The 27,534-nt window shown below is 41.8% G+C and overlaps 1 protein-coding gene across 1 annotated transcript in view; it reads left to right on the top strand.

Moving 5' to 3' along the window:
* Positions 1-20,501, top strand: part of VGLL1 (vestigial like family member 1) — a 54,639-nt gene extending 34,138 nt beyond the window's left edge. Inside the window, exons 2-4 of the mRNA XM_069612800.1 lie at positions 3,058-3,293; positions 10,404-10,814; positions 19,685-20,501. Coding sequence (XP_069468901.1) covers positions 3,080-3,293; positions 10,404-10,814; positions 19,685-19,758 — 699 coding nt within the window. The 5' untranslated portion in view covers positions 3,058-3,079 and the 3' untranslated portion in view covers positions 19,759-20,501. The remainder of the gene's footprint in view (positions 1-3,057; positions 3,294-10,403; positions 10,815-19,684) is intronic.
* The last annotated feature ends 7,033 nt before the right edge of the window (positions 20,502-27,534 follow it).

Here is a 27,534-nt window from a genome sequence, read left to right as displayed (position 1 = left end):
CGGTGAAAGGGATTGAAAGGGGAAGGTCTGAAGAGATCAGAACATCCAGGGTGTGCCCTGCAGAGTGAGTCGGGCCAGAGGGGAGAATAGAGAGTGAGAGAGAATCGCAGAGGTCACGAAAAAGTCCAGAGAAAGGACAGGGAGCATCCAGGTGGATGTTAAAGTCTCTAAGAAGGAGGAATTGAGTGGTTGAGGCCAGGAGGGAAGAGGAGAGGTCCGCCCACTATGGACTTCTGATTCGACCGTGGCTTTCCTCCTCTTCTTTTATTTCTTCTTTCCCTTCCGTGCCTTGATGCCTGCGGGCTCCAGCGCAATACAAACGGATAAATAAAATAAAAATAAATAAATACTAATATTATGCTGGTTGACTCTACATACACAACTGCTCTCTTTTCAAGTTCCTTCCCCTGGTCTACAAAGCAATCAATGGTTTTGCTCCTCAATACCTGTCTGATTGTATCTCAGTTTACTCACCATCTCCTTTCCTCCGATCCTCCTCTGCGCTCAACCTCACCGTCCCATACCCTCCCTGTGCCTCCTCTCGCTTCCGCTCTTTCTCCCTACTTGCCATGCTGCACTGGAGCCACTGCACATATCAAAGCCAGGCCAACTGTGGATCTCTTCAAAGTTTGGCTTAAACTCGACTTGCTTGCTAGAGTAGGAGCTACCGCTGCCCTCTCCCTCATCCTCTCATCCTCACCCCACCACTGCCTCCAGTGACACTTAATGTCATTTTTTATATTTAAATAGTACTCCTGTTTAGTTTGAAACCCTTGCCTTTAGGTTAATGTTACTTTTGTAAGTCACCTGTTTTCATATGTATATATTCTTTTCTGTTTCTTTTGTTTCGTCCTGATTTATGTCCCACATTTTTACACCCTCATAAACTGGCTCATCACTTTTTCTAAAATTTGTGCTATTGTAGAGACAGCCTTCATGGGTATGCCTCCACTATCTGTAAATGTGTTATTTATTGTAAGTCATTTCTGTTCAAAGTTCACATCCCTTTTCTTCAAATAAATGCAATTACGAGCTGAAGAGGAACAGGTCAGAGTCATGGTGTGAACAAATTGTGGCTGGAGGGATAGAAGTATAAGGATGGGGAGCAGGGAAGAATAAGGCCTTGACCGTAGTTGCATTAACTGAACAGAATCGGAGGCTGGCTCTATGTGATTACGAGTCAATTCTTTTAAAGTATTCTGTACCATTGTTTTCCTTAGGGTCCACCCCCACCACCCCCTCTTGGATGACAACTTACTATTTTCTCCCATCCATACCCAATCCTTTAGTCCCACTGTCCATGTGATTTTTGGCATTTATAGCACCATGTGACTGATTGAAAAACCTGGAAAGACCCAATCCTAACACAGCAGGTTCAGTGTGTTTGAAGCAGAATAGGGGACAAACAATATGAAACGCATCAGAGAGATCCAAACAGCAAATAAATGAGCATTTATAATATTTAGAATGTTGTGCCGCCAGAGGCTCTTGATAGTTGCACATCATTTACTGCCCTGCTGTAGGGTGGCATGTCTAATCTATTTCAGCATAAAAAAGTCGCACCACTTCAATAGAGGTTAATATCTCATCTGGCGAAACATGTTGCAGAGAGGGGAAACATATCAGCATGGAAGGGGGCCACGTCAGATTGACCCCCTCCTTCCGTGAAGCACAGGTTAATCATTCATAATCGACCTATCCATCTTCCAAAGGTCCTCTTAACAGAATTTATGAAGGCCCGCAAAACTAAAGCCCTCTCCCACAGCTAAAAGAAGCATGGCTCCCCACACTCTTATTGTAAAGAGTGCAATATTGCCGACTTTTCCCAACTACAATCCCATCTCCAAAATGCGAATCTGTCTTCTCATAACCCATGAACTTTCATCCAGTGAAAAGTTTGTCTGATTGACAATGTGGAATCACGATGATCTTTTTTCATCTGTGTGTGGCTGTGGACATGATTGATGTCACAATCCCGATGGAAACATGGATCCGGCTACTCATGAGCAAAACGCTACGTCTATTCCAGAAACATATAATTATTTTGTGTATGTCGATAACAACCATGAGTAAGTGAATTTGAATCCTTGCCTCTAATTTTCAGATTTGCATTTGTTCCTCTAGACATGGGGCCTCATTACGATGTCAGTGGTAAGGGGTTTTACCAGGCGCCCTTAGCGGGAGCCGCTAAAGGACTAGGGAGCAAATAGTGGGCCCGTTATTAGCTCCTTCCCCATTCCCATTGAGCCCTATGGGGGCTCGAATGGGAATGGGGAATAGTTTTCAGAATCAGGATTTAACGGGTCCTCCAAGGTCGGAATGACCCGGTAAGTACCCATTCCGAGAACCCGGACCCGGTATGCGGTATGGGGTAGCCATGGTTCTAATAGCACCATGGCTACCTCCAACCTCGTAATGAGGCCCATGGTCTGCATATGTTCTAGACTACAACTCAAATGATCACTAAAAATTGACTTTGCTGGCTACGGCCAATGGAAGTTGTAGTTCAAGATATCTGGCGAGCCAAAATGTTCACCACCCTGCTTTAGAGATCAAGGATCGACAGGGCCAGGCAAAGGTTATTTTTCTTCAGTGCAGTCACATTCTTCCATTTAGTTACCCTGTACTTCTTACACTTCATTTTAAGTCAGCGACATTGATGCATACCTTAGTTATGTGAAAGAAAGTCAAGGATCTTATGTTGCTCAACTTTTATAGGAGACTAGAGGAAGTTTTTTTCCTGCAGGGAAGTGCACCCTGGTTTGTAGCTCATATCCACCATCCATCATAGGTTCACTATGGGGGAGTGGAGGAAGCCAAACATGTTTGTGTGTGTGTGTCTGTGTGTCTTTGTCTATGTATGTGTGGTGTTGCGATCCAGGGTACAATTGTTGTGTGAACGATAAGTAGCAGGCTAAGGCAAAAGCGCGATCGTGTAAGCCGTATAAATGTGGGCTTTTGAACAGACCTCGAGTGACAACTAAGTTTATGTTTGTAAAGAGCCTTTTTTCGTACAATTCATTAATAGCTAATAATATCATATTTTTCTGTTGGCAGGAATTTTGGAGGCACCGACACAATGGAAGAGCATAGGAGAAACCTTTCAGGTGTAAGCAAAGGCAAAGATCAACCCATCAAAGCGGAATGGAGTTCTCGATGTGTGGTGTTCACGTACTTTCAAGGCGACATTAACACTGTGGTAGACGAACACTTTTCTAGAGCTTTACGCAATGTGAAAAATCCACAGGATCTTAGCATAAAAAACAAAAATGAAGGAGTGATCTTGAAGAATGGTGAGCAGATCAGAAACATTTATAGAATGCTTTCTTTAATTACTTTGCCTAGCCCCTTCTAGATTCAAGCATGCAAATGCATTTTCCCACCATTACCACCTTTGGCGGTACAAATATTTGACAAGCCTGAAGTAAGTAATGGTGTGTTTAGGCTACTGGGTTATATGTTGCTATGTGCGAATGTATTTTTGTGAAACATCTTTGACAAATGAGTAGTATTCTTTGTGTAAACCCTCTCACGCTGTCCTTTTTTCTTATTATTTCTGCCATCTCATTTTGCTGGCTTGTTCTCTAAATCTAACTCGTTCATCCCTGCTGTCCCCTTAAAGCCCACTTAACCCCCCCCCTTTTTGCCATCCTAGTAATCCAAAAATGTTCCTCGTTTAATTCATGCGCTCGTCTCGTGTGACCATGTGTATGTCCCTATGCTGCCTCCAATCATGGCAAACTGGCATGCACATCACCACACTCTACAACAGCTACCTGCCTTAAACCATTCTTCCCAAAAAAGTGCTCAAGCCCGCATTGTTTATCTATATAGTTAATTAGACCTAGGTCTAAATGGCACTGATGAGAGCGATGTTGCAGAAGGCCACCTGCAAAAGGTCGGTCCCTGCAAGGTCTTCCTTTCTCCTCCCCTCTTTCTCTGCTAATTTTCGCGGCGATTACATCTCGCACCCCCTTCCCTGCTGCAAGGCCCTGACCTCCTATGCCCCCCCTGCTTACCAACCCTGCTCCTTTCCCCATGGGCAGTTCCGGAGACATTAAAAACAGTCATTATATATCACTGTTCAAACTTTTGTCCTGGGTCTATTTTTTTAAATGATACATGCATCTTTTCGTCTGCATTTCCTGCCGAGCCGATTTACTCCATTAAGAGTGTATTTCGAAATAAGGCCTGTTCTGTTCTCATTGACAATGCACTCATGAACTGTCGTGTCCAATTACACAAGAACCGAAAAAACAAGCAGCTACACATAAACCTTTTCGTACTGCACCATGTTTCATTCTTTTCACCGACTTTAATGCAAAAAATGCCTTGAAGAGACATGACAATGACCACCCTGGCCCCTCTAAAATCTGGCAACCATGCATCTGCATGCCCCCCAGCTGGAAGAGAGAAACTTGACCTTATCACCCGATCCTGAGCGAGCTACACTGGCTCCCCACACCAAGCGCGCATCCAGGATACCACTCTACCTAGTCCAAAAAGTTAAGATGCAAGGAGGCCATTACACCATCTGTAATCAGACGTCACCAGACTCTAAAGCAGGAATTGCTGTGAAAAAAAAGAAAAGTGGTCCCCTCCTGCTACATGCTCATAATAGAGAATAACCTGCCCATCGGCATCAGGGTAAACCCACGAAAGAGCAGAAACCACTGAGCACCCTTCGGAGCATCCCAACATACAACATGTATCTTCGCTGTTGTACTGTGATCTGCTGCTTGCTAGACAGGCGGTTACTCTATACATCCATATCCCTTCATACATGCATACATAAAACAGATAGAACACATGGTAGCAGAAGCAAGAAAGGTGAAATTGGTGGGTATCGTCTGTCTCCCCTGTTAAAAACAGCAATAGAGGCCACTGATGAAAAGACGCCTAGCCCCTATTTGCTATTGTTAATCAGGCGTCTGCCCAGGCTTTAACATTTAAACCTCTACTGTTAGGGTGATAGAGTATACCCACGGGATTGAGTGTGATGGTGGGGCTTGTCTTCTCACCTGCATGCCCTTTTTCCAACTTTTGATGATCAATGAAGCCAAATGAGTCCTAAACCTGAAGACTTGCATGGAGCCTTAGAGACAAGACTGGCTACTGGGAAAAATCACTTAGCTGGCTGAATGAGAAACGCAACCTCCAAATCCGTCAAAATGTCCTCTGGTGTACCACAACATTCTATAACCGTCCCTATGCATTTCATTGTGTACTTTTTTTTATCCCTTCAGACCCTATAATTGTTAGCAGAGTTTGACATACATTTAAAAAAGGAACAACAGCATCTTTGAAAAACAATCGTATGTTGCTTTCCTTGTATGTGCCTCTTGTTCGCGCAATTCTTCATCTAAAAGCCTGTCTATCAAAAATATAATCCTGAATTGAAGGCAACTTTCTCATGCTCAGCCTGCAGAAGACCCAGGGCCCACCACACAAACTCTCTGCCATCTAGATCAATCAAACTCCAACTAAATTGGAGAAGTCATCCAACTCTTCTCACCTTTACCCAGAATGCATTTATGTTTTAATATATTTGGAGTTGTGTACCATGCCACATGCAACAGACTTACTGCAATTTAAAACCGTCCTCTTCTGAAAAGTGCTCTAGTACCCACTGAGTTTTCGTGCACAATAATAAACTGGTTAAGTAGATAATGATGATATGTTTATAGATACATCATAACAATCCAAAGCAGTCAGTAGTTCGTGGCAACATTTATCCTTTCTATCGTCTGGGACAACCTGCAACAGAATGTGCTCTCTACTGTCAAAATGTTGACAGGTTACTCCAAAACAGGAAGCCGATTGTGGTCTAATCACAGCAACACAAATGATAGTATCAATACGGGGGTTTGCACGTTAATCAATTAGTGGTATTAGTTAGATGATGAAGTATAACACTAAGAGAAGTAAAGCAAGATTCAGAGTCCTTTACCTCTGAGTGGTCCTTGTTATTAGCTAGTCTCACATTGTCCTTGTTATATAAGCCAGTATGGACAACACAAGTCTAGCCTTCAAGAGTCCTAAAGGGTGGGGAATCCTCCCACTTGTCTTAGAACTGGAACCCGACCACTTGAAGGTCTGAAAGGCCTCCAAGCGTACCTCTTCCAAAGAGCCTCCAAACAGATCAACCAAGGGCGCATCCAGTTTTTGGCTAATTCTTACAGAGTGAATAACAGTGCCCTAACCACACAGTTTATGGCCCACAAAACCTCCTGTAGGCCAGTTGTATCTTGTCTGTTGTAATGTACCATGCATTATTTTCCACTGTAGAACTATATGTTTTCACATGTGCTTAAAGTAACTTTCAGAACAGGTATGGGAATCTCACCCTTCTAACGTAACTGCTAACTGCACCAACTGTGTCTTCTCGCAAAGCACCCTTTTCTTCTCCCTTCCCCTGCTCTACTCTCTCTACCCTTGTTTGTGTCTTGGCACTCTGAAGCATCCTTTGGTTGCAATTGGTGCGCAGGGTGGGCTGGCCTACAGGGAATCTGGAGATTTCCTGGTAGGCCTTTGCACTCTGGCCCTCTTTTGTTTGGTGACCTATTTTATTTCCAAATGTTCTCATAACAAAAGGGTTGGGCTTGTTGAAAATGTGCAATATGGGGCCACGTTGAACATTGTTTCCAAGGTCTCTTTTGGTTCCCAGTTCACCCCTGCCAGTGCGATAGAAAACACCACATACATAAATAATGATTGCTTTATTTTGCAAAGTGCGGCACAAAATATAAGCAACACGGTGATGCTGCCGGCCTGAGATTCAAATAGAGGCGAGAGTGTGAGGGAGAAATGAGTGGAGAATACTCACTGAATGATGATCATACCCCGGGGTTGCAGAGTTTGGTCCAGAAGAGATGGTCATGAAATGACCAGCTACGACTTTATATATGTTTTATCTCTGTATAGCAATGTACTCTGTAAGAAAGGCAACACACTAGCACATGCAGGACCATTGTTTGCAAGGCCCTTTCAGGCGATTGCTGTCATCTGAAATTCTACCTTTTGTGAGAGTGGCAACCAGTGAAGGATCCAGAATATTGAGCACTGCACTTCAGTGTCTACCTCTGAGACCTTTTCATTTGGGGACTCAGAAACAATGTCAAAGGAAAAATCTAGCAAGAAAACAAAGCATATCTAGAAAGTTTGTGCATAATTTAATCAGTCGACTCCAGTAACCAAACTATGGTTCCCATGGATTGTTTTGGAATGTTACCAAAGTCAGTCGTAGAGGTTTTTTGAGATGTTGTGCTCTGTTGCTTCCCACCTAGGTTTGCGCTTTATAAATCCCCTACATTCATACATGGTGTTGGATGCATGCGGCCCGCCAGGGGACTGGAGACAGGTGTAGAATATTAGACAGGATAGTAGGTTACTGGTGCTCAACCACCTAGATGCGGGGTAGCCTATCAAGCATGAGCCAGCAAAGGCTTGGGACAAGTAAAGAAAGTCCCGATCCGCGACAGAATCAAGCTAAGAACCCTGGTCATCACCCAAAAGTGCCTGTCAAGCACCGCCCCTCGCTACCTCTCAGACAAATTCGCTAGACATTGCTCCACTAGACCCACCAGAACCCCTTACCTGCACCAACTAAAGATCCCCAACTATAACCTAAAAACAGCAGGAGGTTCAAGCTTCCCAGTGCTCGCAGCACAATGCTGGAATACCCTCCCTCTTGCAATTAGATCGGAAGCCGCATTCTGGCCATTCAGAGCCATGGTGAAATCATGCTTACTAGCCTAAACATCCAATCTCTCAATTACACGTTCGGCCAGCCGCCGTTCGCCACCATGTAGTAATGTTCACCCTGGCTTTATCCGATTCAGGACCACCCTGTAACCCAGTCCTCACTCTCCACTGTAACTATCTTGTACCCTGTTCTCTGTATACTTTATTCTTGTATGTAACTACTCAGAGCCTGGACTAATGGAAGCTCTGACTGGTGTATTAAGGTGTTTGTGTAACGATATGTAACTCTGCTGTGCACATGATTATGCGCCCAGCTACCTGAGGGTTCGGACGCGCTTTATAAATAAACAAACTAAACTAAACTAAACTATGCTCATATGCTTAATTTCTTAGAGAAGACCTCACACTACTGAATATGGCTTACTTGCCCAATAAAGTATCTGCCGTTTTTCCACATAAACTAATACTTTAACTACACAAGTGCTAACCTAGATTGACATTGAGCTTGTGGTTTTATTCAAGAATTGGCCATAGGCAGGAGGTAATGTACTATGGTAAGCCCCTGGACACTCGATCATATTTGACGGCACCCCCAACATTCCGATGTTGAAATGGAAAATGGCCCACTCCAGACTCGGGTAAAGTTCCTATGTTTTTTTTGTGGATCATCCATAGCAGCATACTTACAAATGATCCCAATGTATTCATGTTTTGCCTTTTCCATGTAGCTGGTAAAATAGCTCACTGGGTTAAGCACTTGCTTCAGAGATTTGTATGCAACCTACAGAAACAGGCTTGAAAACGGCAGTGCCAACTCAGCCCTTAATTGTTCTGGGATTAAGAAATTGTGAACCATTTAATTGAAATTCCAGCAATTATTATAACCGCACTTAAAACTTTGAGAAGTCCAGCATGCAGTGCTACATATCACATGCTACGCTTAATAGTATAACTGATAGTAATACATTGGCCCAATTTGGAGTACACATAGAATATTAGAGAAGACTGCGTAAGACTACACATATAGTCAAACACAAAAGCTGTATGTGTGAAAATGGCAAAAAATTGCCCTTGCAAAATGCAAACTCATGTGATAACCTAGTACATAAAAAACATATCATGTGATTGAATTCTAGTCTGGGAAGGATCTTGGGGTGATGGTGTTCACCTGATGGGTACGTGAAAATGAGAGCTTGGGGTCATAATTCCACTGCAGAGTATATCGGCAAGACAGAGTTTAATACTATGGGACTCATTACGGGTTTGCCGGTATCTCAGCGGTAATACTGCTGGAATACCGGCAATCGGTTATACCGTTAGCAGCACTTGTCTACCGGTTATACCGGCAGATTACAAGTGCCGGTATTCATGGTAAGTCCGCATTTCCATGGAGTCCCATAGGACTCTACGGGGAGATTTTGCCACAATTACCAGTAGGTAATCCGTCACTCATACCAGAAAAGTTGTAGTTGGCCAGTCTGGTAAAAGTGCTGGTAAACGTTATTAAACTTTTGCCATGTACCGGCCAACTCTTATTGAGGGCCCATGTTAAATTTTGTCGTCACATTATAAACAAAGCTCTTTTAAGGCAAATCTAAAAAAAAAATAAAAAGACTCAATTGTTACTATGGGCCTCATTACAAGTTTGGCGGTAGCCTTGCCAGTAAAACCGGTAGGCTGCCGCCAAACTTGCGAATTTTTCCGGCCCCTGGCAATGGGGAAATACAGGGCCATTACAACCCTGGCGGACACTGTATTTCCCCATTGCCAGGGGCCGGAAACATTTACTCCCCATTCCCATTTGAGCCCCACAGGGTTCAATTGGAATGGGGAGGCCGGATGCACCGGCACCATTAAAAATGGTGCCGGTGCATCCCACATGCTCTGCTCGCGGGTGCCGGTACGCCCGCCAGGTCCGGACCGGCAAACTTGCAATGAGGCCCATAGTGTTCTCTTCCTACTCTTCCATCTCCCTTCCCCGGTAAACCACGGTCTGGTTGTCCATAGAAGAGACACAATTGGCTGCTCTCCAGACAAGCCCTACACTGTAAAACAAGTAAAATGGTGGCAGGCGCAGTATAACAACTTTAAACATAACACAGCATATATAACAACATTCAAATAAGGTCAAAAAAGCAAAGTATGAAGAATGCCTGAACCTGTTCAGCATAGGCTGTCTTTAAAAAGGAAGCTGGCCGAATACAAGTGCTCTAGATGAATATGCGCAGGTGGAGTGGGGGAAGGGCAACAAAACCACGTTGACTTACTAAAGTAATATAATAATCATAACGCACATTTTGTTTGTGATTAGATTGAAAATCAGGTTAAAATGAAGAGTGAAGTTCTACTCATTGAAAAACAATGAAGGACCGTGTTCCAGAGCCAGGGGTTGGAGCTAATATTCTGCTTCTTCTTTCAACATTATTGTTCTGGGATACCCTCTTTGCAGCGTATTTGGCTATTTCAATAACTAAGACTGGATTTAGAGAGAGCGAACAAAGAGCAAATACGATCAGATGAAAAGCGCATATCAGAGGATCTGCTGCTTCTTGGCGCTGGGGAGCTGTATCCTATCTACAGTATACATAACACTTGGCTAGCTAGATGTGTAATTTACCTCCGAATCCGTCTGCTAATCCTGGTGCAAAAAATGTGAATGTAAACGTGCAAGTTTATAATATATTTCTCTTTTTCTCCAGCTAACCATATTTCTCAAGGTCATATAAATTATTCACCACAATGGACAAAGCACCAACAAGCAGCTCCTGCTATGAACATGTCTCCTGGCCTCAACTCGCCTGCTGACCACTACCCAGCATCAGTTTTGCAAAGCCATCATTCTCAGTCCCCAGACCTGTGGCATTACCCGCCCATGGGTGCCACCAGCCCTGCTGGTCAGGGGTATCATCCTCATTCCATGCCAGCCGAGCTGCACATGGCCCAGGGACCATCTCCTGATGGAAAATATGGGTCTCTTCTCAGCCTCCTTCAGCACGAGAGGTGCCCGCCCTCAATGCTAGAGCCTGTAATGAAGCATGAGCAAAGCTCCCCATGTGCGGGCGGACCAGCAGGATCCCAAAACATGATCCAGAGCATCAGTCCTCAGGGAGGTAAGGCAATGTTTATGCACATTTCATTCATCTGTTTGATAATAATGTATTAATATATATATAATGTTTCTCTCTTACACATGGCACAGGCTTTGTGCGCCAAAATAAGCCTGGATTCAAGCTAGGTTCACAATGAGTTCATATTTTCTAACCTATCAGTCGAAAGGGAGTTCATCCAAAATTATATATCTCAAAAAATATTGAGCCATATTGTGGATGTTTCCTTCCCACGAAGCGATTGTGGGATCTCTATTTCCAGTAATTTATGCAATGCCATCAACACGGCCCAAAAGAGGAAAAGGCACCTTGGGAATCACCAAAGTACACATACTATGAAGGGTCCATGGCGGGAAATACATGATTCCAGCAAGCGTCAGGATTGAGTCCGTCTTTGTGGCAGAAATCATGAAAACCTAGGACCTTTAGTCCCTCTTCTAAGAAGGGTAAACATTAGTTACAAATTTCCTCTAACTAGGATCACAGTAGTTGGCAGAGAAAAATATATTTTAAAAAGCATGTCACTTTTACCAACTAAGCACTATGTTGTGGAGGACAGAATAGAGATTAACACATATGATAAAAACGACCAAGTTTGCAACCGTTTTTTTTTTGTATTCACATAAACTAATCAAAGCAAATTATACCAACGGATTAAAAAAGCCAGCCACCCCGCCAGTTGCAACAGAATACAATTTAGAGGCCAGTGACAGACATACAAAACAACAATTTCTTACATTAAATCCCCAAATCCTCCCCACATTTCTTAAAACAGGTTACTCTTCTTCTGTTTACACAATATGGGTTTTACGTTTGCAATACAATTATCGGTCCTGCTGGTGCAAATAGGCGTGTCCCAGAATTGCCTATACCAACATACGTTTGGATCAAGCTCTTCATCCAGTTAGATTTTACGTGGCGATCACTGAAAACCAAGACCTCTACCTCCCACCAGAATATCTTTTTAGAATCCATTTGTTAATCATATTTACTGAACCTGAAGAGAAAGGTTATGGCATTTCCACACAGTAACAAAGTGTTTGAAGTTGTATGTATTTCAAAATGTTGGCAAACATCACATTGGAACCCCTAAGTACTTTTTCTTACTCACAATCTACATGTATATATATAAACGGCTTCCATTTGAGGTAAGTCACACATGCCACAACGCCACCTAGTAACCATCACTGGAAGGACACCTCCAGTGAGGTCAGCGCCACATCAGCAAGGCATTGTGGACATGCGAATTTGCTCAAGTGCAAGCCGTTTGATCCAGAACATTTCTTACAGCCATTTTTCAAGACTGCAGACACATACATACCTGGTTTCACCTTTATTAGGGATCATCAGTGTAGTATATGCAGACAGTTTTGTGGTTGGAGTGTTGGGGCATGTTTAACAAACAACAGCTAAATTATGTCGGGTTTTAAAAGGCTTGAAAAAAAACCTTCACCTGAAATGTGAAAGTGCAATATTCCATTTGAGCCAAGTCACACATTCCTCCTAGTAACCATCGCTGGAAATACACCTCCATTTCAGAAATACATCCACAACACATTGTGGATATGCAAATTCTCTCAAATGCAAGCCATTTCTTCTAGGAAATTGCCTTTGTTTTACAGGGTAGTGCTTATACATTGCAAAATAAATTCAAGACAGACATTTCTCAAAAATGCAGACAACTACATACCTAGTTTCACCCTTACCAGGGATCATAAGTGTAGTATAGTCAGACAGCCTTGTGTCTGGAGCGCTGGGGCAAGTTAAACAAACAGCAGCTAAAGTATGGGTGATTTAAAGAGGCTTTAGAAAAGCCTTCCATCTGAAATGGGAAAATGCAATATTCTATTTGAGCGAAGTCCTACTTGCCACAATGCCACCTAGTAACCATCGATGGAAGTACACTTGTTTGTGTGTGTGTATATTTCCAACAGAACACAGTGGATCAAAATTAAATTAATGCAACTAGCATGTGGTAAAGGTGGTGAATGGGGAGTCTAAAACACATAAGAACACAAACGTGAGTGGTTTTCCCTGAAGAGTCCTGCTCTAAGAAATGGATGGGAATAGAATGAAGGAGCTATTACTTGATGACAGATTTAATGGGGTTGATGCAGACAGGCGGCTCTTAGGTCAGGTACAGGGCATTCAGAAGAGAGAATGGCTCGAACAGAAAGAGAACACTCCGAGGCCTGTGGGTGGTGTAGTAGTTCTGACTAGGGCACATGAAGTGTATGGAGAGATTCTCTTGTCATCCCAAATCCCCCCTCTTGAACGTCGCCCACCCTCCTTGATCCACCTTCCCGGGTATTCCACATTTTATATGCAGTGGTTTGGTGGGGTCATGTTAGTGCCCGTCAATATTAAGCTTATTTGACTCTTTTGGCAATGCATCCATGGCGGCAACTGTAATCTCCCTCGTGTTTGCTGCCATAACTGGGGCAACACTCTATGGGCCTGATTCATGGAATGTTTTCCTATGGGATTGCACCATTATAAAACACTTCCCTGAATCAGGCCCTATGTGTTTCTACCTCCATGCGAACAGCCGTGTGGTATCCTTGTAAAATGACCATTCGCCTGCTCTCCTCTGCTTTTGTGGAGACCTGTGTGGTGGGGAGAAGCCTCCTGTGTTGCTATTCTCTTTTTGGCTAGCCAAAACCAGACTCTGCTTTCTTTGGCATAGCTTGCTCTTTGGGCGAACTAGAAGATGCAATCTGGACAGAGGCCATTTTATTTTTTTAGTTAATTCTTGCTGTTTTGCTAAGCATAATCTAGGCAATAACGGGAATCTGTGCTTAATCAGAAATGCAGTACGTTTTTCATTAAGCTGTGTATGAAGGGGCAGTGAGGTAGCTGTATGAAAACCTACTTTTCAGTGTATGTTAGCAAAACACCAGTAAATGAGAACTGGGTAGAGGCCCCACTAGTAGGGCACTGAAGGCAGTTTATAGGGTTCTTCACTCAATTGAATGAATGGGACTGCCTGGTCCAGTGCTGTTCCAAATTAAAGGTTAGCAGCCACAACTTACACGTGGTGCCTTTATCAGGTACGTCCTTGACAAACATTAAAGAAACATGGCAAGAACTGAGCAAAAAGTGCCATCGGCTTGGCCTGCTAAGTGATGAAGAATATGACTACCGCAGTGAATCTTTTCCAACCATGGCAACAATATTTTTTGCCTAAAATTCATAAAACGTTTCTCAGATTCCCCCCTTTGAAACGCATCATCAACGGGATTGGATCAATTACAGAGAAAATATCTGAATATATATATACAAATATTTGAATACCTCGGTTCAGAGCATAGCTTCTTATATCAAGGACACCAAACACGTAATTCAACAAATTAAATCAATCATGTTGCAAGAAACATACATATTGGTAACCATGGACGTGACTTCATTATACACCTGTATCAAACATGAAAAAGGCATCACAGCAATAGAATACTTTCTCAAGATCTGTCTCTTTCTTTGAACAAAATAAAATGATCATTGAAATGCTTAGGTTCACACTCATGAAAAACATTTTCTTTTTTGATAACCAAATGTACCGTCAAGTACAAGGTACCGCCATGGGAGCTAAATTTGCACCTTCTTATGCAAATCTGTTCATGGGCTATTTTGAGCTGGCGTATGCATGGGTTCACACGGCATTCACAGAAACAGAAAACATTGTGTTTTGGGGTCGATATATAACGACATACTGATGATCTGAAATGAAGATGGAATGCATCAAATATTTGAATCTCAATGATTATAACATCAAACTGACCATGCATGAAAGCACCAAGAGAATCAATTTTCTAGATCTAGACTTCTATGTTCGGGACCACGAAATACATACAACACTTTTCATCAAGCCAACAGCTGGCAACATCATTCTTCATGACTCCAGCAACCATCCAGCTCACACAATACAAAACATTCCCTATGGAGAATTTCTTCATATCAAAGGGTATTGTAGTGAGGAGACAAAATTCAATAAACATATTGATAAGAGTGAACAGAAATTCAAAGAAAGAGGGTGTAAGATGACAACACTAAAAACACTAAAAACAGCAAAATCCAGGGCTTTGAAGAAAGATAGGGCGGAACAGCTAGTAGACAAAGCCAATATCTCAAGCAAACCAATACAAGAAAGAAAAATCAGACTAGTAACAACATACAGCTCTGACCATATCAAAATAAGAAAAATATTGAACAAACATTGGAATATTCTTCTTCTCAATGCCACTCTGTCAAGATATTTGATATTTAGACAAAAAACAGCACTCACATATCGAAGAGTGGCAACCATGAAGACATTAATCAGTCCAAGTTACATGAAACCAAACAAATCAAAACCTTCAGAAACCATACACTCAATATGGGACATTGCCAGCATCGTTGAAAACCACAAATGTGGAAGTTGCAAATTATGCCCACAAATATTGGAAAGGACAGAATATATTCAACTACCAAATGGCTCCACACAAATGAGCACATCAACTGCAACATATAATGTGCAGTGTATGGAATAAAATTTCACTTTCGAAAATGGTACATTGGGTGCACGATCAGGAAACTTAAAGTATGAATCATGCAACATTTCTGAGCAATCAAAAATAAGGACACAAGATATCCACTAGCCATTCATCACAATTCAGAACACCAGGATCAGAAAATTGAGGATCTGAAATCTTTGGGCCTGCCATTGAAGAAAAAAAAAACTCTACGAGGAGGAAACCAAATTCAAGCAGAATCAAGATGGATTACACTAATGGACAGTTGCCATAGCAGCCTAAATCAAGACAACGAATGTTGGTCCTTTATGTAGGATATCATGTCCATCTATCACAAAAAATATGTAACTATGGCCTCTTACACACCATTGGTTATATCATACCCACTAGCATCTTTTTATAACATTTATCAGGTTTATGAATAACATGGCACACAAATCGAAATCTATTTTCAACACCAATTTTCAACTGTAGTTTTACAAAAATCATTCATATTTTTTCATTCAATATATTTCTTTCATTTCTACCCAGTTAGAGAAAACAGGGAATGTGGTGAGACCGGCACGCTGTATTTTGAGCATGGTGGTGTCATACGCACAAATCCCAGTGGTGGTAAATCCAATTTCTATAAAGTAAGCAAAAACAGGTGTGATGATGTCATCGCATCAATTGCAAACGCAATGGCATCACATGTCTGTTTATAAATAGCGGGCACCATTTTGAAACACTGCGCACGGCCAAAGAAGCGTGGACCATCGTATCCTACTGCTTCAGGAAATAACTAGAGAAAACTCATTCTCAGGTAAGCTAGCGCCTTAAATGATGAAGGTAACACAGTTGGGTGAATAAAACAGAGGCACCAATTTTTTTTAGCATCTGTCACACCAAGAATTACCATATCTGTACTTCTCAATCTAGACAAGTGATCATACCTGCACACAATATTTCATATTTTTCTCTCTAGAAATCTATAAAAGTATGTGGAATTAGCAACGTATTGTGAACATTTCAATTTATCACTCTATTTAACTACTTAGACAGGTTAGGGAAAGGGCATTTTCTGACTATTAATTAATCACCAGAGTTCACGTCTATTTCCAATAAGGAAACCTTGTTGCAAATAAATCCCAATGAGAACTAACTATCATGACAACATTTCATTTTCCATTCTTTCAGATGAAAAACTATTGCAATTCGTAACAGAAAATGTGCACAAAGAACCTTTTGCAAAGCTGACTTACCAATAATTCTGGTTACCATCAGATAACATATCCAATGGGATATTTCCTCCTGATGAACCACATTTGGGGTGTGAAACACGTGTTGAGGACACAAGGACATATTAAGAGGAGGGAAATAAGGACATAAAGAGGAGGACAAAAAGTCACGAGGACACAAGCACATATTAAGAGAAGAGGCATAATGATATATTAAGAGAAGGACAAAAAGTCACATCAAGAATTAAATAAATATAAAATCTTGAGGACAAAAGTATATATTAAAGGGGGGGACAAGGACATACTAAAAGGAAGAAACAAAGTTACAGATTAAGATTGAAAAATGTCAACACCTGTGTGTTTTTCCGTTGAGGATACAAGGACGGACACACCAAGAATCAAATCAGGAACAAACTGAATACCCGTGTGTTTCCTGTACATAATTAAAACCTATTTATTTTCACTCATTGGGTCTCATAGAATAATGTATTCCTCAGGCGCTTTGTAAAGAAACTACAAATACTACAAATACTCAGAACCTAATCTCACTTCTGGGCAGACACAGAAGCAAGTCGATTTGTAATCGACGAAATCACGCTAAAATTAAGGAGAAGAGCCCAGATACAGAGAAATGCATTATTGAGTATTTCTTAATATTCTAGATTCCCATTCATCATACTTCTTTGTTTAGTTGAAGATTGCTTCTTGTACAATTGAGGTTGATGGCTTTGAATGTCATATTCTCACTTCTTTTTTTTTTTTACAAACTTTATTTTGTGTTTTCATCTCAAGGGCTTTATTTACATACTTGCATAAGAAAACAAGTGCAATATTCTGAGCATTCCTCTTACAAACAGTTTTTGTTATCTTCTTAAGTAGGTTCTTGAGTATAACCGTTAAACAATTTATTCCCCCCTCTCTTCCCCCTCATATTCTTCTCACTTCTAAAGCTACAGTGGGCCACACTGTGAGTTCCAGTCTGGCAGGATTACCACAAAGGTGATGCAGTCAAGCCATTGAGTACCGGATGCCAGCCAACCTGCAGCAAATTGGACAGCTTCTATGGGGGAATCTCACATTTGTAGAGGCGTATTAGAATTGTGTGTCCGTGGTGCAATTTGATGTTTCAAGAGCTTAAACCAGAGTTCACTAAACACAATGGAGATGCATCCTGCCTTTTATTATATCTGCTAATTTCTTATATTTGTATTTTCTTCTTTTTGCTTCTTTAGTTCTACATATTGAAGTTCTTAGTTTCCGTAGCCAGTCAGGATTAGTTAAGAGGACACCTTCACATAATTGGATTACCTGTCTGTGTTACACTCTCGAATTAGGCAAATGCCCCCAGTGGTAGGAAACATGGAGCAGATAAAATATGTGCAGGTGTTTGGCCCTTGTTTATGCCTGACATGTTCAGACCAGAAGCATCAGCTATGCATACCCCATAGAAGAGGTCTACTATTGTGTTATCTCATCTGAAGAGGGTCTATGAGAAAACACAATCTTTTAATTTATGGGAATTTGTGGATGGAGGCTAGTTGGCCTCATCTCAATCAGTGAAACACTGAGTTGTTGTAACTTATCTTCTCCAGGCATATTACATCTCGACACAATGAGTTCTGTCCTGAATTTCCATATTTGGATTTCCGGCACACACTCAAAATGAGGCAGAGGCCTGCGGTGTACCTCTGGAGTCTCATTTCTCTATGGAAACACAGAAAAAGACAATTTGTAGTACCACAGGCCACTACCACATACGGCTCAGAAAAGTGAGGCTTTTTTTATTAAAATCTCCTGTGTCACTATGGCAAGAGCAATAATTGGAGCCGATGTACATTTCTGTCTGCAATGCCCTTTTAGGAACCTCACAGCAGTCACTTCAGTGCCTCCAGGTTTTACGGAATGCTGCCACCAGACTCCTCATGAGCTTTGGCCAAACTATCTGAAAACTCTGGCAGGCCCTCAATAGTTAAATAAATCTGTGGATTTCTCAGAAACCTATGACAAAATGTTGTAAGGATTAACTGCTATTACTCATTGAATGGTTGCATCAACTGTTGGTCAACAAGCCCTATTAAAATAAATACTTCCACTGCATATAACCCTAATGATGATACTTTAATATGACTCCCTGTGCACCTGGTTGGTAGCCTATTTGACTCCTAAAGAGATGTACGACTTAAGCCTATCTGGGACTACTGATGCTGTAGCATTTGAGCATGTGTTTGACGGCTCTGCAAACCTGTTTGGGGAATCTCTTTGATGGTCTGGGCCCTCTGCTCTAACAACTTTTTTTTAGTGGAAATGCCATTCCACTACTAGAGTCAAGGGGGGAAAGACAGATCGCCATTCAAGCACCTTCCATCTAGAATACATTTCAAGGGGTCTTGCCTTGCATGCCAAAAACATTTAATTTCGACAGTAATATATTAATGTAATGCTTCCTGTAACTGGTCAGCTCAGCATCAAGAGACCATTATTGTTGACTGTGCACTTTATACATCTACATTAACCATTAGGATTTAAAGGAATGGCAAAGAGGCTTCCTAGTATACACCCTTCTCCTTACTTTATTTCTTATAGCAGCAAGAAATTGAAAACACATCTCCAAGAACCAGCAAATATAACATGAATGTGCCTATCCCGGCCCCGCCCCCTCCCCCCATAAAACACCATTAGAGGACTCTTGTTTGCAGAAATAGTCAATTTGTGCAAATTCACTCCTTCTCCAATCATAGTCCTCTTTTAAGATTGTCATCATTCAAGTTGAAGTGATTTGACTGGGGCAAAAGCATCAGCAATGGAATAACCCTCAAAGGCTATCTCACCAGAAGCAACGTGCCATGGATCATCACTAGATCGGGCCTAGAAGTGTGGATCTCAGCTCCACCCACTGACTGCTAAGGGGAAGGACAACATACTCTTTAGGAAGGGAAAAGCAGAGAGGTGGGATAATACTTGTCTCTGTGTTGTGAATATATTAAATAACCCATAAGACTCCATCCACCCACGAGCAAGGCTTGTGTTGTTAGTGTAGAATTTAATGCACAGTATGCAATATTTTCTGCCTCGACTCATAATGTTTTACAAACAAATGTTCTATGTATTGTAGTCTGACAATTGTTGCACCTTTCTTGTGTTGTTCCAGACATTCATTCCCAGGAAAGACGGAAGGATTTATACCATCAACAGGACAGAAGAGCGGACTTGTACTTTTACTGAAGCTCCTTTCTCGGATCCCTTTGTTGGAGCTGGATACTGGAGTGGACACCAGGCCATCTCCTGTAACTGTGAATGCAGCTGAACCTGCTGGAGAAGGTCTTGCCCGTAGCATAGCAGCACCCTGAGAGTCAATGTGGAGCTGAGCCATACTCCCCAATCCTTTACAAGTGCCTATCCTCTTAATCTTTTTATGTCTGTCCTTAATCCAAATGCACCATTTGTGCATCTAGCCAGGCTTCCACGGGCCACACATGGGGAATGAACGCACAAGCCACGATAGTGCTGATCAAGCAGTAATGCAGCCTCTACCTCCATAAGGGACCAGTAAGACTACTAAATCGTTTCTCGCTCCCATCATGTGTATTAGGTACATCACTGACCCCATAGGGTACAAGTCAATCAGTGCCAGTGTGTTTCCTGTTTCCATTGGACTTCATTGTAATGGACTCTATGTTTTTCGAGCCTTTTGTACCATGTCTGCTATTTTTTATTTCATTTCCATTTACAGGTGGGAGTCTTTGCCCCATGTCATTTAAAATAGCAAAAAGACAACACAAGCAATACAGGGAGTGTGGGTCTTTTTGAAAAATGCAGAGGTTTTCTGTGATTGCGTTGGGCACAGGGGCATGGACTTCTCAAGGTGAATGTTTTCATTATGTGATTTGTTTATGTGTTTCTTTTCAGTGATAATAAGCAGGTGAGAGGTGCCTCCACCCTCTGAATTAAAATGATTTTAGGTTTAACCGCTGAGGGACAGTCTTACTCTGTCTGAACCCCTCTGTGTCCCCCCCGCCCCCTCCTCCAGCCCTGCAGTACACTGCTGCTGATGCCAGTTTTAGCTGCAGGTGGATCTTCTGGGGCTCAGAATTCCCAAATCAATATTCTCTTTGCCGCTAGAAGAGAGTTGGGGCGGAATTTAAGGGACTTGCAGGGTGTATGTCTACCTCTTTATTTTAAAATGAGGTACACAAACAGGCTGCCTTATAGACTCAACTTGTGCAATGTCGGGGTGAAGATACTCCAAGGAGTGACGGTATGGTTTGATAACAACAAGTTACTTGCCATACCATGGTGTACTCTAGTACAACCTTAACGACATCCCATGAGAAGTAGCAATGAACGCACCATAAAATAGCTAGCTTGCCTGCGTTCTTGTGTCAGAGGCATTTTTATGACCTACAGGTTACATGTTAAATCCCACCAAGGATACTCATCCTTCTGAGCTGGATAAAATGAGTACAAGCAACTGGAATAGTCTGTTCCCTACTGCAAGGTGTTAGTGAAACATATTAGGAAAGAGCGGCATTGCAGATGAGAACCTACACCCAACAACACCAGTCAGTGGTGGGCATTCTACATGGTCATGTACCACCTGCAAACTCACCCCACTACCTGAGAATGCCTACATGGTATTATGGTGCCGGCGTTGAGCAAGCGAACGTCACCCAGTTTTAGCACAGTCATCTGATGGTCTACTTCTGATTGTTGATCATTTTGTGTGTACTCTGTGGTTGTCACTGAGATCTGCAGGGTGCATGTGTGTGTGTGGGGGGGAGGGCTTCCCAGGGGACCTTTCATCACTGGAAATGGGGTAAATAAGCCCCATCCCATTGTGAGCGAGGATAAATAGATAATCCCGCTCCACCTGGTGCTGTCATGTCATTTCCCCCGAGTGGGCCTGAAGACCACCTGTTGTAAACAGGTGAATGGGCAAAACAATTGGCCTTTTCCCACCCTGCTGGCAGAGTGAGATTGCTTTTCTGTGGATAAGAGAGGCTAGGGCACAGCTAGTTAGTCTGACAGCTTGAGTTTAATCTAAAATGCCATGGCGTTTGAGTGAATGTGTGGCGTCCATAACAATCTATTTTAAATAGGGTTGTAGTGAGAAAAGGGTATGTCATGTCTTTTTATTGCTATAAGATTAGAATGGGGGAACATTAATCCTCTTACAGGTCTGCCCACCATGCTGAAGACCCCATCACTGTGCCCAGAACCATGGACCCACAGGTTCAGAAGCAGGAAGGGTGGGGTGCCATGAGCCTTCTTTTAGACAGAGCATTAGAGTGCATGGACTGAGCACAGGGAAATGATGGACTAACTTGTGTATGATTACATTTTCTAGTCATGCGACAGGCTCTTCTATATGTAAAATGATCTGAATTTATGGCATTCATTGAAATAAGTCTGGCGACTACATTTTGCTATTTATAATTAGAAATGTAAGGTTCCTTGCTCATTATTATTCAGCTGATTCTGGTTATATAATTGCTAAACATCTTGTCACAAGACATTTGAAAATAGCCAAGAAAAACCCCCAAACGAGCGCTTTTAGGCCCCAACATATTGTTATAGTGACTTTCCTGGCCCTAGTATTTAAGCGTAGGACAAAATCTAAAAGCATGCAAAATGTGCAGACTGCATAAAGGCCACTGTTATTATGTGTACTCTACCCGCAATGTGCACTGAAACTGCGGTACCTCCTAGCAACCACAAGAACACTTTTGCGATCCTATTTCAAAGTAACTGGGCTTTCAAAAATGACCCTGCTTGCGTAAAAATAATCAGGTCTCTAAACATTTAGATTTGAAGGAGTTTGTGAGGGACTGCAGAGAACACAAGCTACGGACACCACTGGGTCTTCTTTCTGAAACTAGTATAGTCTTTTACACATGACTATTCTATTCCTCGACTTGAAAGTAAATATTTTAATGGGGTTGAATTAGGCGGCTACTATTGAGGAACGCAAAGACAAAGAATATAACCACTCCCATGATAACCGTTGAGACGTCACTTTGGACTTTAGAAATACTTATTGACTGATTCATGGAATTATCTGCGCCGAAAAACGCAGATTTGCGCGCCTTTCTACCCGAAAATCCCCATACTTCAAACAGGGATTTTTGGGCAGAAAGGCGCACAAATCTGCGTTTTCGGCGCAGATAATTCCATGAATCAGGCGGTTAATGTTTTTCTCATAATCAAAGCTTCATTTATTGACCCTCCAAGGCAGTGAACTGCTCACGCTGCTGCATAGGTCCTCACACTGCAAGCAGGGCTAGTTTAAGGGGACGACCCTTTCCTCTGGTGCTCTGGTGTCTCGCAAGTTCATGTCTGCTGCACCCTCTCTCCTCGTACGTCCTACCTCTTCCCAACACCTCACCCTTCTGGCCCCTTCATTCTCACCCTTCCTTTTCTGCAGCACTCCCCCTCCAAGACCATGGAAATGAAAGAGGGCCTCTGCTTACAGCTCTAAATTCAATTTCCATGGAGGCCATGTTTTTTGTTTTCAAATTCCGACTCCAAATTTTTTCTAACATTTTAGAGGCCTTTAGCACCCAGGTTTGGGTTCAGGGTGCTAATAGCAATAATGCCCCTTTTTTCAGGTCCAAAAAGTTGCATTGAATTTTTAACAGGGATAACAGTAGTCATTACAAAACTTGTTTCATAGCCCTCACAGAGGAAACAAAAGGTCACAAATTAAACGAAAAGATGAGAAGTATATACAACATAAGGGACAGGGCTACAGGTACAGAGGAGGAGCCACAACATATAAATGAAATGCTTGGAATGATCAGGTGTAATCACCCAGTCGCTGCATTAAAGGCCCTTGTTCAGGCTTATTAACTCCGAAATTCTCACTCTTTTAACCATGGAATAGCCTGTCGTTTGGGTTCTTAGTTCCTGCCAAGGGTTTGTTTGGTCATCTGTTCTCAGAAAATATTGAATTCCAAATGTGGACATGTGCAACATTTCCAATGCAAAACACATCAACACCAAACCTGAACCTGCATTGATAACATAGGCACAACCTAAAAGGCAGGACTATTACAAAGGTTCAGACCCAGAAAGTAATTGAATGATTATTGGAGATAAAAAGAATACGTTTTATATTTGCGTTGCCATATTTGTTCCACTGTTGCTTACGAGAAAATGAATAGACATGAAAAAGGCATTTTTCACTTTTAAAACTATGTATATTTCTGCCATGTTCAGACATGGAATAAATGTCTGAAATATAGAGGTAGTGACGTTATAAAATAACCAAGGTAACATTTCTGCAGTTTTATGAAAGGAAAACTTCCATTAATTGTAAAGTAAAATACAATTTCTAGGCAATTCACACCATCCATCAGGGAGCGTCTTAGTGTGCTTTTATTAACCTATTGCATTTTGGTGATAATTATTTTAATGTTTTTAAAGTTCAGGCCTTTTTTTAACCACATTTTACCATGGAAGAGACCTCCTGCTTCCACCTCCACGCCCCACCTTTCTAAATTACTTAAACCACCCTCATGTACATAATTGCAGTAAAATGCAGTGAAACGGGATGCAATGAAACAGGCCTGTGATCAAAGGGGTAATTCCCATTTTGAGGTGCATGCATGTGTTCTGTGGTATGTGACCATTGCTGTAACAATGAAAAATAGTAATTGGTTAACTTTCTTGGGCAATCTACAAAATGAATTGTCCTTAGGTGGAAACCACAGATATTTTTATCGTCCTTCTCAGTAGGAGTCATTACCAGGGGCTGACTGGCCTACAGGGAACTCTGGAGATTTTCCAGTGGGCCTCTACATCCTGCCCTCTTCTGTGTGGCAACTTATTTTTTCAGATTTTTCTTATGCGTAAGGGGTTGGGCTTGCTCACACTGTGTAATATGGGGCCACTCTGAAAAACAGTTCCCAGTCCACCCCTGGTCATTACATCAACATTGATAATTGATTGCCCTTGTAATGTGGGCTATTCATAAGAACGTTTACTAGCAATGAGTAGGGTCCTAATCCACTGGTGGTCCTTTGTGTCAATTAGTAATGTCAAAATATTGTGGTATATTCAAAACTCTAAAGACACAATGAAAAATTCAAAGAAAAGATTGAAGGCGGATCATGAACCCAGGTCTCTACCTCCTTGTATGTGGCGGGGATATTGTACAACATTGTGTTATGACAATCATCTGTTCATAGTAGGGGCCATATGACATGCACCCATTGAACTACTATACTTTAAAATTCTTAAATGCCCTTTATTAACAACCGTGTGTGTTATAGTGTTATTACAATGTCATAATCTTGTATTTAGTGGTGCCATTACCATCGATAGGAACACCATACATTGCACTCTAAATGATCTGGAAGTTGCGCTGGGGTAGTGCATTAGTTTCTTGGACCATAAAGACCCTGTCAACAGTGGCTCAGTTGAGCTAAAATGGACACTCATTGTCGGGCTCCAAGAGAAACACGGGATACTCTGAAACACTGGGGAAAACACGGCAGGCAATGTATCCTTTCCCTCAAGTACATGCCCACCTTCTGTGGGGGCCATTAGCCAGTGAACAGAAGTTATCGAACCTCTCAGTTCTTGGGGAGTGTGGGTGCACAGAAGACTTGTGACAACACAAAGGTTGGCACCGGAACTCGCCAATAAAAGGCCCCTCATGTGAAGGAATAACTATATTTATATCTAGACGTCTTTATCAAAGTTGGAAATACGAAAATTATATCTTCCTAACTGTTATACATGTTTCCATGACTTGTAATTATATATATTTTTGTACTTTTGTCTGCATATGTGTCAGAATTCTGAATATATTTTTGAGTGATTTTACTTATCTGGCATACGAAACGGTAAGAATGGTTGTAGGACTGAACTACTACTGTATGCAAAATAATTATGACATCTGTGAATGAAGTCGTGCACAGGTTTGACTGTGTGCAGGGGAAATAATTGGAGGAGCGAAAAATAAAGACAATACTTTTAGAAAAAAAATGATATGATTTGCCTTTTTTAGGTTTCCTTGGAGAGCAGAAGGGTTGTACATACATGTGAATAGTGTTGGGTCCTGACATTCATTGCTTCTTTCTATAGTTGGTCTGTATCCAATGGCACTTATCTGTGCTCAGTTTGCCAGCTTGAGAGATGAATGGGATAGTGGTTTTGAGTTGGAGTCTGGGTCAAATGCATTTGTTGGTCTCCTCCACTGCTAAATGATCTGACAGAGGGATACCAACCACTGGAGGATCAATTTGAGCCCATCATACACTGAGGCAGAGGGAGAAGCACGCACATTAGAGTACTGGGCCACAGATTGAGGAGTAGAGGGGCACTGTGTCCTGTCTAGTTTCTTGTTGCATTGATAAAGAGAATTATAATTGGTTATTTATAAGGCACTTAATACCAAGAGATTTCAAAGCGTGGGCCCGGGATTTGAACCTGTGTTAATTTGCTTGTTTTGCTTACAAGATGAGCCCGTTGCCACCGAGCTAAACTACCCGTGAAGAAAAGCTTCTACGGGCTTTTTCAAACAAGTGTAAGTGATTACGATCCGGCATACACTCAAGTCAAGCCCAGCATGTAGTGCACAACTGAAATCCTTGTTTATTTTTATCTACAAGTTCAATATTTTGAACGATATACCACTCATAACAACACCCTTCTCCTGAGACCCCCCGGTCACACTGAACCAGGAATCAGGCTAGTTTGCAAAGGTAAATATTTATTTATGTATTTAGAATTTAATCACAATATATTTTAATAGGTAAACAACACTCACCAATGGGGTGACAGAACACTGAATAATATATTTAATACACTAGGATGAAGTAATGAGCAAAACAAATGCAGCACAGAAAATAATGTTTTTGTGCTGGTTCAGATCAGATAGCACTATGGTTAGAGGTTCCCCCGGCAACACCCCTCAACCCCAATAGGCAATGTAAAGAGATGGGAGTAGAGAGCTGGTATTCAGGAATAGCATGAATCAAACAGAATATCAGTACCACCTTCCCCCATAAAACACAGGAGAAAAACGGAATTGACTTTTCAGCTGTCAGATGGCTTTCAAATTGTCTTTAGAATTGACTGGGCAAAAACACCAAATATGGTCAAAATATACTTAAATTGTTGAAGATTCCTATGGGAGCCGCTTTGAATAGTTGCTTACAGTCACAAACAATGATATAGTCCAAAGAAAGCATTTGAAATCTCAAAGTCCAAGTAAGAAACAATTTAAAGCTAATTCACATGTGTAAAACCTTTAAAACTTTTAAAATTGCGGCAAACGTTTCCTTGCACGATTTTCGATATAACAAAGGAATCACACTGTTTTGCGACAAGTAGGAGTTGAAACTTCGTTTCTATCACAAAAACTGAGGGAGTTATAGAGGTTTTAGTGAGAGGCATTTTTGCGAGATAGGCGCGAAAATGGAAAACAGAAATGCACTTTTGAAAATGTCAGATGGGTTTGCTTACACTAGATGATGACTATGAAAAAGCGAATACCACAGAGGAATCTTACAGTCACGTGATCAGCGTAACCCGCCTGCTGAGGAAACTCTACTTCTTCAGATGAGAAAAGAGTCAGCGCAAAGATAGTTCTAACAGTACTGGTTCTGAATGAAAGATAGAATGGGTTTGAGATAGGGATAAGACAATGCAAATATACTATGGGCCACAGTTCTTCCTTAATACTCACAGGATACGTTATTAAATTGGACCGTCAGCTCTGGTTATTGGATTGGGTCTAGTCTAGGAAAGACAGCACAACAGGCACGCTACTGGATCAGCTAGGACAGTCGCCGGATTGGCACAGGATCTGCCCTCCTAGTCTGTGGGTATTTTAATCAGCTGGATAGCGAGTTCCTCAGGCAAGCCTAGTGGCGGCAAGCCAGAGAATTTCAGGATACTGGTTCAAAAGGCCTTCTCACACCAGACAGCGCTTCACTGGGTGGAGAGAATAATTTGGAGGATTTGGGCCTTGCTGAAATCAATAGTTCTCTA

The sequence above is a fragment of the Ambystoma mexicanum genome, chromosome 5p (assembly GCF_040938575.1).
Source record: "Ambystoma mexicanum isolate Mex_15411 chromosome 5p, UKY_AmexF1_1, whole genome shotgun sequence".
NCBI classification, from domain to species: domain Eukaryota; kingdom Metazoa; phylum Chordata; class Amphibia; order Caudata; family Ambystomatidae; genus Ambystoma; species Ambystoma mexicanum.
Note: the sequence above shows the minus strand (reverse complement) of the source record. Positions and strands in the feature narration are given on the sequence as shown.